This window comes from Poecilia formosa, unplaced genomic scaffold (genome assembly GCF_000485575.1).
Source record: "Poecilia formosa unplaced genomic scaffold, Poecilia_formosa-5.1.2 Scaffold765, whole genome shotgun sequence".
NCBI classification, from domain to species: Eukaryota; Metazoa; Chordata; class Actinopteri; order Cyprinodontiformes; family Poeciliidae; genus Poecilia; species Poecilia formosa.
The window spans coordinates 90,856-106,847 of NW_006800704.1; the positions used below are offsets into that span (position 1 = coordinate 90,856).

The window sequence follows — 15,992 nt, forward strand, 5'->3', positions numbered from 1 at the left end:
ATATATATATATATAGCAACTTTTTGTGTATTTAATTTGAGCATGAAGGTCATTTAGCTTAACACGATTTGTTTGTTTCAATGTATTGAATATTTATTGATCTGTGTAATTGAAGTAAAGGCTTGGCTTAGGGCTGGAAGATAAATTAATAACAATATATATCACAATGGATACACGATCAATATCAGTAGACAGAATATTCAATATATAGAGAACCACACAGCATTGTGGGAAATGTAGGCAGAGGAAATCCTTTAGCTGCCCATTTTGGTGGAATCAACTGACTCTCTCATTCTTTGGTTACCTAGCAACTCGTTCACTCTTTGGTTACCTAGCAACTCGGTCATTCTTTGGTTACCTAGCAACAGCCAGTGGAGTAACTGCCACAGCAGCAGTTTAAGGTTCCATCACTGGTCCTCAAAACTGCTTAAAAATAATAAACAACAGTGTGGAGTGAAAACTGTGGACAAAACAGGAAAAGTTACACCACCAGTTTGGCAGTAATTCAGTAATTCATTTAAAACAAAAAGTTAATAAATAATTATCAATATCGACTGATATGAAATGTGATAGGTTTTACAGCCAAATCGACCAGCATTAGGTTGGCTTATATTTTATACATAAAACAGTTATTAAAATCGGGGAATTGTTTTTATTAAATTAGTGTTTTGTCACGTGTTTAAGAAACATTTAAAAACATAAAACTTTGTTGTATTTTAATTTACCTTGTCGAATGGTGAATACTATCACAAGACTTTATTAATAACAGTAAAAAATGATGTCACAGTGAATTCAAACGGTCTATTTTTTAGTTAAATTATGTTGTTTTTATCTCTAAGTGTGGTGCTGGAACAGTTTGAAAACTTACCTTGAAGAATTCTTAAATTTTACTGTTGAAAAGTGAACGAACCTGCAGACGTAACATCAGATCTCTTCCGCTGGTACTCATGAAACTTACAGTTCTCCCTTTGACTCTTCAGCACCACCATGAATCACCTGTCCGACTCCAAGCTGCCCAAGGAGGAAGTGTTGAGGCTGCTGCGTGTGGAAATGCAGCGCTGCCTGGGGTGTTTAAAGGGGAAGAGGCAGAAGATCAACCAGCTGCAGGAGGAGCTGCGGCTCGCTCAGGGGCGAGTCGGGGAGCTGGAGGCCCAGCTGGAGGAGGCCAAGCTCTGCTCTGCAGTAAGGGCTCCCCCTGGTGGACGCTTTTAAAGATTAACTTACATTTACCAGCTTGTGATCCTGTATTGACCTCACTCAGTGTATTTCAAAGAGATTTTACATGATAGACCAACAGAGTCGTGCATAACAGTGAAGTGGAATGGAAGCAGTTGTTTTATCTTATTATTTGGTTTTTTTACAATGTTTGTATCTAGTCTGTCTGAGTCTGTACATTTGAACAAAATTGGTCTTCATAAAAGGGCTGGATGAGATCAGAGCAAATCTAAAGAGACCAGACTGCAAACTTTTGAAATCCAGTTTTTGATAGAAAGAGAGAAAAGACAAAAATGATCAATCAGGCAAATGGAAATCAATGAGTTAATTGTAATTATTATTTGCGACTAGACAAAAGTTAATTTGTAGCAAAAAGGCCTTTTGGGATTGAAACGGTTCCTGATTCCTGGTTTATCTCATGAAAAACTTAACAAAACATTTTAAATGAACAGTTTTACACTGCAAATGGTCCTGGAAGACATGCAACAAGACTCCAGCACACTAACTGAAGTTATTCTTGTTCTGAAATAAATAATTTTTCCTCCTCAGGCCAGAGAGACCAGCCAGAGGAAACACCTGGACACGACTGAAGGCTCTCAGAAAGAGCTGAGATCGCAGGAAGAGGCACACCTGCTGGAACAAGTGGAGGTTGAGTTTTGTCCATTTTCTTTACCTTCTTTAGTTTAGTTAAGACAAAATGTTAAGTCTGTTTTCTTGTCAACTTGTAGATGCTCGAAAAGAAGAATAAAGAGCTGAAACAGAACGAGGAAAAGCTGAAATCTGCCAACTCTGAGCTGTGCACCAAAATGAGAGAGATGATCCAAGAACTGGACCAAGAAAAGCAAGAAGCTGCTCAGAGGTAAGACCCATGGCAAGATGGGTTTATTTATTCATCTGCTGAAACGATTAATCGTGATTAATCAATTATTAAAATAATCATAAACTAATTTAGTAATCGATTAATCATTTACTAAGGCAATTTGCTGAAAGAACAGAGTCAGAGCAGGAATTAGGTTAAAACTGCAAACTATGAACATTTTGCATTTAAGATGAAAAAGAAACATTTGTTTGTAAATATATTCTACCCAAAACTACTACTCCAGTTATTGATCAGTTAATCCAAAAAATGATCAAGCATGCAGTAAAGGAATGTTATGCTGTTGCATTTCAGGTAATAAAATATATTTATTATTTAAAATAATAATTGAATCATTATTTCTATCTGATTAATCAATTAATCGTAAGAATAATCGATTACTGAAACAATTATTAGTTTCAGTCCTGATATTTATAAATCATTTGCATGTTTTTTTAGGACTGAGCGGATAAATCAGCAGTACAGAGATGATGTGGTGAACCGGGTCAGAACAGAACTCCTGCTAGAACACAACGCGGAGGTGGAGCAGCTGACTGCACAGCACCAGGAGCAGATTCAGCAGCTGCAGTAAGTCTCTGTCCCTAAAACTGAAATCTGTTCTCCTTTACACGTCGCTTAACGCACCTGTTTTAACTTCCTCCACAGAAACCAGCTGTCAGAGGTCAGCGATAAGATGTTGGCCGTGCAGGAATGTTACATCTCTGTGTGCAAAGAGAAGTGTTTCCTGGAGGAAACTCTGCAGAAGAAACAGGAAGAAGAGAGTAGTGAAGCGCTGGAGAAGCTGAGGGGTGAACTGGAGGCTCAGCATCAGGCCGCCATGCTGAAGCTTAAAGGAGACTGGACCAAAGAGAAAGAGGCTGAAATCCAGCAGGAAGTGAGCTGCCATGTTGCTTCCACTGAAGCCAAATGGAAGAAGGAACTTCAAAAGGTCTGAAACGATTAATCATGATTAATCGTTTATTGAAATAATTGTCAACTAATTTAGTAATCGATTATTCGCTATCTGGAGTACATAAATTCATAATTAAGTGTTTTTGAAAGATTGAAGATTAAGACTTAAATAAATAAGCAGTGCTTAGCCTGGTGGCTAAGCACTGGGGGAAACCTGGTATTTTTTAGCTGTAGGTGCATCATTAGCTACAAATAACTAAGCCTAAACTAAAGGAATGTTATGTCATTGGATTTTAGGCAATAAAATGTTTATTTTCTTATCTAATAAAGTAATTGAATTATTTATTTGCATCTTTTAATATATTTCTAATATTTTTTAAGTCTTCCCATGAAAAATCTGCCAGTTTTGCTACCCGATTAATCGATTAATCGTCAAAAGTAATTGATTGCAAAAATAATCGTTAGTTGCAGCCCTATTAAATATAAGAAGCTCACCTACATATTCTGACTGAATTCAGTATGTTTCGTTCTGTTGGGGTGCAGAGAGAGAAGACATGGCTTCAGCAGCTGGAGGAGGCTAAGAAAGAGAGAAACGCTGCTGAGGTGAGCTGCCAAACAGACGAGCTCGAAGCCAGCGGTCGGGCAATTTCTGCTGAGGAGCTGGACTCCAGGCTCGCTGCCCAGAAGCAGCAGCTGCAACTGGAAGCTGACAAAGTGCAACGCAAAGCTGTGGCGGAAGCCAGGAAACTAATCCAGAGAGAGTTGGAAGAGAAACACCTGAACGACATGGCCAAGCAGGTGAGTTCTTTAAGCTAGTACACAGCGAATAAGCTTTACCTCACACAAGCTGGGATTCATTTGTAGGTTGTTCTCAACATTAATCCTGTAAACTGTTAACCTTATTTGTTATTTAAATGGTAAAGCTTAGTGGTAGACTAAGCACAGATTTGTGTTTCAGGTTGAAGGGGCTGTAACCCGAGCCTACAGCCGCTGGATCGAGGATCTGTCTTCGTTACCAGAATACCAAACTTTACTGCAAAGAGAAAAGGACAAATGGGAAGAGCTGCAGGAAGAAATAACAAAGGAAAAAGTAGGAGAAACTTGTTCATTTTAGGGCTGCAACTAATCAGTTATTATGATGATTAATCAATTAATCTGATTTTAAAAAAAATTGGCAGATTTTGGATTTGTCATCAGATCACTTGAGCTTGTTTTATACAATATTAAAAATACATTAAAATATGCAAATAAACAATTTAATTCCTTTTTTTAAATTACAAGATAAACATTTTAGTGAATGCTTGATCAGTTGTAGCAAAAACAAATACTTTGCTCAGGCTTTTCTGTTTGACATCAATACAATATCAGGTTGATCTTTTGTTAAACCTGATATTTATCAATATCAGGTTGATTAATTAACTGCTAATTAAGAATCGCTCATTCTTAATTTGTTTTAACAAAATTAAGAATGAAATTTTTTCACTGAATTTGAACTAGGGGAAGCTAAATCTTTGCTATCTTAGGAGTTCTTGGGTAGAACATATTTATAAAGTTGTTGTTTTTTTTCTATTTTTATTGCAAAATGTTTTTCTTAATTACTGCTCAGACTGAGTTTTTCTTCCGGCAAATGGCCTTTGTTTTTTGAGTCTGTACACTCCAGTTAGTTAATGATTAATCAATTACTAAATTGGTTGACAATTCTTTCAGTAATTGATTAATCCAATTAATTGTTTCAGCCTTGGTAAATATAAGTGAGTTATGCAAAGAAAACCACCTGGATGTATATGTCAGCAAATGTCCTTTTTTTGAGTTTGTATACTCCAGTTAACGATTAATCGATTGCTAAGTTAATCACGATTAATCAAATTAATCGCTTCAGCCCTAGTTATTTTTATAATTACTGTCAGTGCAGTTTATCCTCCTCTTTCCATATTTTTAATATTTAATTTTTAAATAAATTTTCAGGTATCCCAGGCCTTGCAGGAAGCAGAGGAAGAGTGGCGGAAAAACCAAGTGGAGCAGCAAAACCCGGGGGACCTTCAGGAGGAGCTGGCAGCTCTCAAGAGCCAGCTGGAGCAAGCTAGCAGAGAGCAAGCCGCCCTGCTGAAAGCGGAGCTGGCTGCAGCCCGAGCCGCATGGTTCAGAGACAAACAGCAGGAGATCTCCATCATCCAGGCCCGAAACGAGCAAACCTACCAAACCAAGCTGCAGGACCAGCGCAAAAACCTGGAGCAGGCTGTGCAGGAAGCCAGAGAAGACGCTGACCTCCAGAGGAAGGAGCTGCTGCTGCAGCTGGAGGCCAAGCTTCAGCAGACTCTGAGGACACGAGAAGAGGAGTGGAGGAGCCAGTGTGAAGAGAAGGATCTGGCTGAAAGGCGGCAGGAGAAGGAGAAGTTTGTGTCAGAGCTTCAGACAGCACTGGCCCAGGCCTCTGCACGGCTTCTCAGGCCTGCTGAGACGGAGCATCAGGAGGCTGAGGATGGCAGGAGAACCGGTGGATCCCCGTCAGAAAGTACCATCACAAACATCATTGAAACATCGTGCAGAGACATGATGAACAGAGCACTAACAGAGGCCAAGAAGGAGTGGAAGAAAGTAGGTTTTTGTTCATTTGTTACAATTTGTCTGATGTTTGTTCAGTTCCGTTATTGTACACAAAAGCACTAGGGATGAAACGATTAATCGTGATTAATCGATGATGACAATAATTGTCAACTAATTTAGCAATTGATTAATTAACAGAGACTAAAAACAATTCCTGAAAAAACAACCCAGAGCAGAAATTCACTCAAAACTGTACAAAACTATAAACATTCTGCATTAAGGATGAAAAACCTTTGTTTGTAAATATGTCCTCATCAAACCTCCTCAGGTGGCATAGTTTACCTTCACCTGGTTTAAATTTTTTAAAGAAAAGAAAATCCTCTTATTAAGCACTTTTTACCGTCCAATTACAAGAAGTAAAAAAAAAAACATAATAGTGTTTGTTTTTAGCTCCACAAGCAACCTTTGCTACAAATGATCAAGTGCACATGAAAAGAATGCTGTTTTTCCATTTTAGGAAATAAAATGTGTATTTTTTTATTTGAAAAATTAATTTTATTTATGGGCAGTTTTTATTCTGAACTCCTACATTTCCAGACCAGGCAAACAGAACAAGTTTAAAACAACTTTGATAAAGACCAATAAAAGAGGCTTCTATCTACACTAAAAATATTTAACTTCCTTAGAAAGTCCCTGAGTCTCTGCTGCCCTTTTTTCAGATCTTATGAAAAGCCAGCTTATCTTTGATTATTGCTCCGAAGTGTCTGTAGTTGCAACAAACTGAATTTATTTACTTTTAATAATGTCTGTATTTTACTTTTACAGATGAGTGAAGAAAAGCTGAGCTGCATCCTAAAAGAGACGCACGAGAAACACACAAGACAAATCAACGAAATTCAAGGTGTGCATTGCACTTGGATGTAAAATATTGCATTATTTTACACTTTTTAATTTCTATCATCACTGCCTGTTGTCTCCAGGCTCTCTTGCTCGGAGGAAGGAGCAGCCTGGCTGCAGGAAGGGATGCACTGAGAGTTTGGGAAAGCTGCAGAAGAAGAATCAGGAGCTCCACAGGCATTTAGAGAAAGCCTGTCGTCAACTTCAGCATCGCATCCGTGAGCACAAAACAGCAGTGCAGCAGCTTCGAGGTGCATTTAAGTGATTTAAACTTCTGTCATAAAATCCTGAACCCACACTGACTCTGCACCTCTGTTGTGTATTTATTTTTCCCTAAAATGTAGATGAGCATGAAAGCAGCATTCAGAAGCTGAAAGAGGAACATCTGCAGCAGCTGGAGGAAGTGAAGAGAGCTAATGAATCTTCAGGGTTTGTTGTTCACATCCATCCATCCAGAATATTCATTATAAATTATTTTATCTAGTAAAAATTTATGTTTTCCCTGTAAATACCGAAGAATATATTAATTTGAGTTCGTTTTATCAAAACAGACTGGAAAACTCTTACTAGAAAGCCTAAGCAGTATTTGTCGAGCCTTCTTCAAGTGTTCAGATCAACTGTTAAGTGTGAATATATTTTTATTTATTTGAAGTATTTTGAGTTTTGAACTAACAGAATCACAAAGACCAGGAGTGGGATTGAAGTGTGCAGACATTTAAAGCTGAATTTTAAAGCCGTATAAACAGTGAAACATGGCCGCCTCCTAAAATAACGTCAATCAGAGCCGTAGCCAAAAGGAGCAACGTAGATCCACACAACTCAGACTTCCTTTCTGGAAGAGACGTAATAACAAACTAATAGATGTGGACAAAGATCTCTGGTCAGAACTAACGATGTGCATCGTATCATTTATCGTGAAAAATTTCTTATGTTAAGATTTCTGATTTATCGTCATGATAAATTTCGATCAATGTTTTAAAAAAATTACTAAAATGTTAATTTAACCATTTTCTCCTCTTTTTCACACCAATAAATATCAGTACATTTTAAAATATAATTAAAGTCTCTATGTGCAGTTTAATAATAAAAATCAAATATTTTGTGTCCTGAAGAAGCTTTTTTTCCAATATAGATGTTTTTCAAGAACATTTATGCTTGTGGTGCTATGCAGTTACCTTAAAAAAAAGCAATAAATAATTTTTCATCATCAGTTTTATTCTTATCACAATAACAAAATATTATGACATTTACATTGGACACCTTCAAACCTTCTTGAAACATGGCAGCATCATACTGTGGGGATGATTTCCTGTAGCGAGGACAGAGAATCTGCAGGATGATCCTAGTAGAAACATTTTTATATTTTTTATTGTTACATCCTATGTGTGTTAGTTTGTCTCAAAAAATCACTACAAAATGCAGCAAGAAATATAAAAGGCCTAAATAATAATAAAATTCAAATAGTAAAAGTAATTCCACACAACTTTAAACATCTGAAAGTCTCCAGGCTTTTTAATTGGTTCAGATCAGTATAACTGTGGGAAACTTTTTCTTTTTTTCTTCTCAGAAGTTCGGATCACCAACAAAACCTTCAGCAGGGCCTGGAAGAGATGAAGCAGCAATACCTCGTCACCGTGGAAAAGATCAGAGGTCGGTGTTGAGTTGGACGCACAGAAACTTCCCCCGAGTTCGCAGCAGCAGCAGCAGCAGCAGCAGCAACAAACAAATCCGACTGTGTGTTTCTGCCAGGGGACATGCTGCGCTACCTGCAGGAGAGTCGAGAGCGCGCGGCAGAGATGATCCGCAGCGAGGTGCAGAGAGAGAGGCAGGACACGGCCAGGAAGATGCGCCGCTATTATCTGACCTGTCTGCAGGAGTTACTGGAGGACGGGGGGAAAGCCACGGGGCAAGAGGCTTTAATTGTCCCGAACTTGTTCGCTTGCTGCAGTATTGCTCCTCCGGCTAATTGTATTGATCTTCCTGTCTTCTGCAGTGCTGAGAAGAAAATAATGAGTGCTGCAAGCAAGCTGGCAGCCATGGCTAAAGTGCTGGAGACCCCGGTAAAAAGTAACTCTGGAAAGAATTACTCTCCACCAAGTAAGTCCTAGATGAGGAAACAAAATTCACATTTTACCAGTTTTTAGATTTCTACTTGGGTCTCAACTGCTTCTGAAAACTTCCAGAGTAAAAAACAAAAACCTGAGTTTTTGGCAATAAATTTATGTTTTTTGGCCGTTTCAAAAACCTCCTGATTGTTGAGTCAGGGGACTGCGCCGTTGCCTAGCAACTCGAGCGGCACTCCACCTGTCACTTAGCAACCCCAGCGGAGCTCCAGCACATTTTGTCAGCTGGTTTTACCGCTGTATAATGGCTGCAGGAAGAGACAAGTGTTTTGTTGTTGACTTACCATCCAGAAACCTCTTGCTGCATTCTTATTGGTTGTGCGGGAGGCTCTGCTTCTGCTTTTCAAAGATGTACAGTTGTTTAATTGTGCATCTTTTTGCAGCCATTTTCACAGGCGAATGTAAACGTTGCCTTGGGGGGCGTAGCCAGAAGCAGCCTATTTGGATTTAAAGTGACAGAGGCCCTAAAAGATTTCATTCTCACAGGAGCTCAGAACTAAAATCTCATTATCTGAGAATGATTTTGTATCATCTCCCTCTGTTTTGCATCGGCAGGTTGTTCGACGGGGGAATCTTCCGGCACCATTGTTGGCGTTCCAACTAGAAGTTCAGGTTTCCGTAGCAACCTGACGACGCTAAATGAACTTCCTGATGCGAGACCAGAGCAGCAACCCCAAAGGGAAAAGGTTTCTGCTGATTCAGGCCCCAAATCAACCGCAGCATTTAGGACCAAACCTTTAACTCAAACCTTTCACTCCGAGGACGGCTCCGTGACGAAGCCACAAACCTTCGATTCAAACTCTTTCCCTCACAAACCCTCCCAATCCCACGTGGGTTTCGCCAGTTTGTCTGCGAGGGGGAAAAGCGCCGAGTGGTTTCTGCAAAGAGGCGACTCCAGCAAGGCAGAGTTGGCGCGGCAGAGCCGGCCGTTCCTCGTCCAGGAGGCTCCAGTCAGAGAGGAGAAGCAGACCGACTGGAGCCTGACCGACTCGGACAGCGGCCCAAACGCAGCCAGACCGCGGCGCGAAGCCGACCCGCTCAGACCTTTTTCTGCTAATTCAGCTTCGGATGCTGACATCAGAGCACTAGGGGTCGCCACTCCGGACGATTCGGACCTGACGGTGTACAAGGAAATCCCCAAGCAATCACTTCAGACTGAAAACAACAAGAAAGCAAAGAAGAGTCTGGCCAGAGAGCCGATCCCCGGCTCAGACGGCGACGTTTTCTCCAGGCCGCCGTTCTCTGAGCTGAGGCAGCGTCTGCAGGACAGCGGCTTCGACAGCCCCTTCTACCTGCAGAAATAACAGAGGAGGGAGAAGGTAAAGACATGTAGCCCAATAAAATGTGCCTTTGTTTCAGTGTTATGTTTACATTTAAAACAGTGGCAACATTCTTCATTACACCGCAAAAACACAAAATCCTGTCATCACCGTCTAGTTTCTACGACGAATTAGGGCTACTGGAGATGGAAAAAAAACTCAATCTCAGAAATGTTCTAGAAAGAACAAGGACATTTCTGAGCTCCAAAAGTTGAAAATTTACTGGAATTTATTTTTATTTTATTATTATTTATTTTATTTTGAAATTTTGAGATTAATCTGAGAAATTCTCTATAGTTTGAAAAGTTTTTTTTTTTTCTAGCAAATGTTCAACTTCTCAGACTTGGACATTTCCAAGATTTTTCTAGAAATATTGAGATCAATCTAAAAATCTGTTTTTTTTCTAGACTTTTAAAACTCAAATTTCTGAGATTTAGTTTAGAAAATTTCTGAGATCAATCTAAAAAAAAAATTTCGTTTTTTTTCTAGCAAATTTGAATCTCAGAAATTTCAACTGTTCTGGAAATATTGAGATTAATTTCAAAATTTCTGAGATTTTTCTGACAAACTTTTGATTTTTGAAACTCAGGAATTTCCAAGATTTTTGTAGAAACCTTCTGAGGTTAGAGGATTTCTGGTGGACATGTACTCTTCCTGTTTTTTCTGTTTGCAGTCACCCTAATATGCCGTATTCTAGTCCAAATATCTTAGGACATTTGAAATATGAAGAACCAGAAATGACCAATGTTCAGACTAATTATAAAACATTCCCTCTTTCTTTGTGGTTTTACATCAAAATGAACAAACCAGATGTTCTGGTGAAGGTTTTTATATAACTTCAACTTCAATAGCAATAAATAAGTTTGGAGAATTTGACATGAAGCTTTTAAAACTGAAAACTCTTCTGGTTCTGTTTTCATAAAGTCAGCAGAATAATAAAGAAGGTCTACATATTAGTGAGGTTGTATCTTTACATTGGAGTCAAATCCTGAAAAATAATGATTCACAACAAAGCAAAATCTGTACAACATTCATGTTCATAATGAGTTTATTTAAAGCTTTGACCAGCGCTGTGCATAAAAAAAATAATCCTTATTTTACCCATTTCATAGATGAAATAGGCAGAAAGAGCCTCCACTGCACATTTATGACTCGGTTTACTTTATCACACGTGAGGATCTGCACTGAGCCAAAGTAAGGGAAGTTTTGTGCTGGATGAAGCAGATAAAACTTGTTAATTATTGACCGGTGGAGTTGCTGGAGGCCAGTCAGCCTCCATGTTTCATTCTGTTTCGCATGACTGTGCAAAGCTAATCTCATTTGCCACTGATTTTAGCTTTGCATTCGCTAAGCTGCTGCGATTTCTGCATTGATCCTCCGTTTTTGGTCACAATAAGAAGCATCTGCAGCAGAACTACGGTTCCACAGTGCAGTTTGTAGCAGTGAATGTTAATTTAAAATGTCACCTTTTTTTGTTTAACTTTAATGAAATAATCACACTGTTGCTCACCAAAAACCAGATTAAAACACAGAAAAGCTCAGGAAACGTATTACACTCCTTATTTTTAATGCTACAGTTGGGTCATTTCAAATAAAATCTTGTTTTTTAAATGGATAAAAGTTGAATTTTTATTTTTAAAAACAGTATTTTTGAATATATTTTTAACTCCATCCACAGAGAAATGTCTGAAAGACACAAAATGGCAGCTAGCTCTCACTAAAGGGCGTAAACAGTATAAAAACCCAGATATTCAATCTCTGCTTCTTTGTTTGAAACGTGTTTTTATGTTCATATTTGTAAAATGTTTTAGATTTACAAAATGAGCTCTGCATGCATTATAATTGTTTCTGTATTTATATTTGTCATTTTAATAAATCTTGACTTATTTCAGACTGAAAATGTTTCTTTCTATAGGACCTAAATTTGTTTTACTTGGTTTTGCGTGAAAAGAATAACTTGGAGACTCGCTGACAAATAGGTCAGCGTGAAACGTTTCTGCTCCGACAACAAACAGGAAGATTAAATGAATTACCAACAACGAGCCGAGCCGCACCGGGATCCTCGGTTACTGATCTGGGTTTTCTTTCTTCCTTTTGTAGCTCCTGATAAAACGGTTTTAAACAAATATTCATATAGTTCAGAATCCAGAATATAAGGATTCCTACAGAATAGGGTTAGGGCAACAGAAGAAAAAACATCTGCTTTTAATCTCTGAATTCTGAGGGATTGAAAAGTCAATTTTGAAACTAAGAAAATTCAAAATTCTGAGATCAAACTCAGATTTTTTTTTCTAAAAAGTCTGAATTTACAAATTTTGAGACAAAATTCCAAGATTAATGTCAAAAGTCTGAGATTAATGTCAAAATTTGGAGAAATGTCAGAATTCTGAGACAAAAGATTGAAATTGGACATTAACGTAAAAATTCTGGCATTAAAACCAGAATTCTGAGAAGAAAGACAATTTAAAGATTCATGTAAAAATGATGGGATTTAATACAGAACAGTGAGCCTAATGAAACAAATCTGGGATTAAAGTCAAAATTATGATTAAAAAAAAGTCAGAATTCAAAGAATAAATCTATAAATTCTGGGATTAAAGTAAGAATTTTGAGTAAATGTAAAATGTAAAATTCTTTAGATTAAAGACAGAATTGTATGATTAATGTAAAAATTGTGGGATTAAAGTCTGGATTCTGATTTTAAAAAATAAATGAAAATTCCTCTATTAAACTCAAAACTGAGAAAAGAGATTAATAAAATGAATATCAAAGTGCTGGGATTATAGTCAAGATTATGATAAGATTGATTAAATCAATGTAAAAATTCTGCTATAAAAGTCAAACGTATGAGGGGGGAAAGATGTGTAACTTGGAGGAAGAGAATTGCAGATGTTTTGCTGGTTATTTCGATTTCCAGTTATTTTTTGTAGTTTTCATAAATGCTGTAAATCTTTCTAACATTGGGAAACAAACTGTACCTCTCACCTGCTGGACATGAACCCAACAGAATCGTCAGGGTCTGATCCTTTGACCTCTGTCCTCATTGTAGCTTTCCTCAGTTTTCCAGTGGTATTGACTCAACGCGGGTCAGCTAAAGTCAGCGTCCCGGTCATAAACTTTGGCACATATTTCTGGCTGAACCAGATCACGAGCGCGTCGGCTGTCGACTCTGCTGGAAAAGGGAGATGAGAAACGTGTTTGTTCTGGAGTTTAGACCCACTGAAGCCACTTATCTTCATCCTTATCTAAATGGCAAAGAAAAAGGCTGTGGTTTAGTACACACAGTTCTGTGAAAATGCATCGCCCCCATTACAAAATCTTCCGTTTTTTTCTTTTTTGTGGCACAGATTGATCACGTTTTAGGATCAATTTTGGCCCGATGGCTTCGAGATCAACAAAAACAAAGTATGTTGACACTCTTGACCAGCAAAAAAGATAAACCAACAAAATCACTGCTGTCAGGATCGACCTGTTCGAGACGGAGAATGTGGTTTGTTATTGTCATAGCAACTCTCACGACAGTTAGATAGGGATACCTACCAAGATGGCTGTCAGCTACAAAGTTCCTGGATGTGATGTTACATGAGGACTATGTATTGCTAAACCTGAGCTTAAATCAACTATAACATTTCCACAAAAAAAATCTTAATATATATTTTAAACTTACTATATCGTGATAGTGTGATAATATGAGAGGTAAAAGGTTGAGCTCCTCTACATCCTCCTATTGCTACGCACCGTACTGTGTCAAAATCAACCAGTGAGAGCCAGGAGGAAGGCCTTAGCGCTGTCAATCAAGCTCCTGTACATGCAGTGAAACTATTTAATGTTTATCTGCTCTCTTTGGTGGGCATGCTAACTAGCATTAACATTCATGGCTGTCTGCATTGTATTGAACTGTAGCTCAGCAGAGAAAAAGGATGAGGATGATTGACAGCGCTAAGACCCGCCTCCTGGTTCTGGTTGGTTGTTTCTGACTGAGCTGTATTTGTTCATAGATTATCTGTCTCATACCAAACTGTCACCACATACTAACAGTTTCAACTAATATGTAAAAAAAATCATTTATATTTGTAAGTAATAGTTACATAAATGTTTTCACCTCTTCCTTTTCAAACAGAAAGCTAATTATTTTTGTTTCACATCGTATTTCGTATTCACATCTCATGTCCCACTGGTTGCTTGTTTTCTTTGTTTTTAAAAACCTGTTTTAAATAAAGAAATAAATACTGCTGCTTTAACGGTAGCATCAGGACAATATGTCACCGGAAAGTCCACCTCCGACTGGTCAAGTCAAAGTTTTGACTTAAACAATTTATCAGAGGATTAATTAGCGACGTAAAAAAAAACCATTTCCAGTTAAAACAAACTGTAGACGTGATTTTATCTCTTTAACTTTCACTTCAGTGAACCCTGCTGTTGTCAGCCCCGTCGCGCATGGACTCTGACTGATTGTAACCTCTGTTGATTAATTTCTTTTACCAGCTGATCTGTTGGAGCACACCGGACTTTTTCAGACTCTTAAAGAGACAGAACATTTAAAAGAATGGAAAACTGAGCAGGTTTTCTTTATTTGAGTCCATTTTCTGGTGATTCGGCTGATTTTATGTGCTGTAATATTGTGAAAAAAAAGTTTTAATTTAAAATGTCTTACAGTGAAGATGAAGCAGAAAAAGTTTTAGGTTCAGCATGAATCAGATTCTCAACACCAAACATGTTTGATCTTTCGTTACTACTGGAGAGGAAAATTTTTTAATTTATATTTAAAAGAACAACATCCACACACTTCATAGTTTTCTTGCTTTTTATTTCATGTTTTCCATTAAATATTAAAAGTGAAGAGAAATCTTTCAGTCGTTGCAGTTTTTCAGATTTGAAAACGTTTAAATGTACAAATGGAGGTTTTTTCTGCCGCATTGCATTCTGGACATTGTAGTCCAAGTCGATGTAAGAAAAGAAAAGTTTTCTTTTATCCGCCTTAAGCAGATTTTCTACACTTGTTATTTTTGCTTCTTAGGGAAGTTTGGCTTACGTAGTTTTTTATTTTTATCTTTATTATAACACTCATACACTTTAAATCACTACTTTGTTTTAGACTTTACACACTAAAACAAAAATCGTAATTTATATTTCCTTAGAGATTTGGACTGATTTGTGTCAAGTTTTTCACGGTTCCTAAAACTTGAAAAGGAAAAGTTTTTTTAAATGCTTGAACTTATTTAGTAATTATGTCATTTATTTTTATGATTTTTCTTTAATTTAGTCTTTATATCAGCATTTGCACAGAAAATTATGTTTCTCCATCTTATGACGTCACCAGTAACGTAGAATTATTACAAAATACTATTTTTGCTCTTATTTGAGTCTTTTTACGTTTATTTGGGTAAAATATTTTGAAATTCCACTTTTACTTAACTAAACTTTTCAGTTTTTTAAACATGTTTGTTTTTTCTTCCATTTCATATACATGCTCTGTTTTGTTGTTCTGTCATATAAAGTCGTAATAAATGAAAATAGAAACCATCGTGACGTGCATTCAGAACCAGCCATTCAGAAAATGTTTGGTTGTTTTTTTCTTCCGGCTTTGCTGGATGCAGGATAAATTTCTGTAAATCTAAACAGGCTGTGATTGTGTTTTCAGCAGGACTGGTTCTGGTTCGGAGAACAAAAGAAGCTTTCGGAACATTTTGACCCTCCCTGTAAATCAGCTGCTGTGCGGACCGAGCTCACGCCCACCACGCTGCGCAGGGTGGGCGTGGTGCGCAGTCCAGAGGTTTTTGCGTCGTTTTGGTAGATTATTGGGGAGTTTTTAGCTCTAAATGTTGTTTTAGTGGCGCAACTTTGAGTTTCCCAGCCTCACACTTGCACTTGTTGCAGCGATCAGTGCACTCTAAAAAGTAGCACTGCATGTTTAATTGAATTAATTTAACATTTTTAGGCGCAGCAGCTTCACCATCTGAAAAAACATGAAAGAACCACTACCTAACTTTACAATTAGTTAAAATATTAACTATATATTCACTAAATAACTTATTTATTTTCTTACATACATACTAAATGTGTAGTGAAAAATTAAATTAAAATAAAGAAGGGGAGGTTCTGTTTTCTTTCAAGATTTTTAGTTCA

At 37.6% G+C, this 15,992-nt stretch overlaps 1 protein-coding gene and 1 long non-coding RNA gene across 4 annotated transcripts in view; one reads left to right on the forward strand and one right to left on the reverse strand.

Annotated features, from left to right (window-relative positions):
* Positions 1-9,904, forward strand: part of cep152 (centrosomal protein 152) — an 18,051-nt gene extending 8,147 nt beyond the window's left edge. For both annotated transcript variants that reach the window (XM_007543114.2, XM_016666664.1), the window contains exons 13-27: positions 981-1,182; positions 1,765-1,863; positions 1,944-2,074; positions 2,531-2,659; positions 2,738-3,020; positions 3,527-3,781; positions 3,942-4,073; positions 4,949-5,578; positions 6,353-6,428; positions 6,508-6,675; positions 6,769-6,853; positions 7,992-8,074; positions 8,174-8,330; positions 8,418-8,521; positions 9,103-9,904. In XM_007543114.2, the coding sequence (XP_007543176.1) occupies positions 981-1,182; positions 1,765-1,863; positions 1,944-2,074; positions 2,531-2,659; positions 2,738-3,020; positions 3,527-3,781; positions 3,942-4,073; positions 4,949-5,578; positions 6,353-6,428; positions 6,508-6,675; positions 6,769-6,853; positions 7,992-8,074; positions 8,174-8,330; positions 8,418-8,521; positions 9,103-9,851 (3,283 nt within the window). In that variant the 3' untranslated portion in view covers positions 9,852-9,904. The remainder of the gene's footprint in view (positions 1-980; positions 1,183-1,764; positions 1,864-1,943; positions 2,075-2,530; positions 2,660-2,737; positions 3,021-3,526; positions 3,782-3,941; positions 4,074-4,948; positions 5,579-6,352; positions 6,429-6,507; positions 6,676-6,768; positions 6,854-7,991; positions 8,075-8,173; positions 8,331-8,417; positions 8,522-9,102) is intronic.
* On the reverse strand, positions 9,754-13,972 carry LOC107834786 (uncharacterized). Of its 2 annotated transcripts, XR_001660610.1 has the most exons (4): positions 13,534-13,972; positions 12,852-13,038; positions 11,900-11,969; positions 9,754-9,839 (listed from the first exon to the last, which is right to left on the reverse strand). It is a non-coding gene; the product is annotated as an uncharacterized LOC107834786 (long non-coding RNA). The 2 variants fall into 2 exon arrangements; XR_001660609.1 differs by lacking the exon at positions 11,900-11,969 and having other exon boundaries at positions 9,756-9,839; positions 13,534-13,971.
* Positions 13,973-15,992: the final 2,020 nt, after the last annotated feature.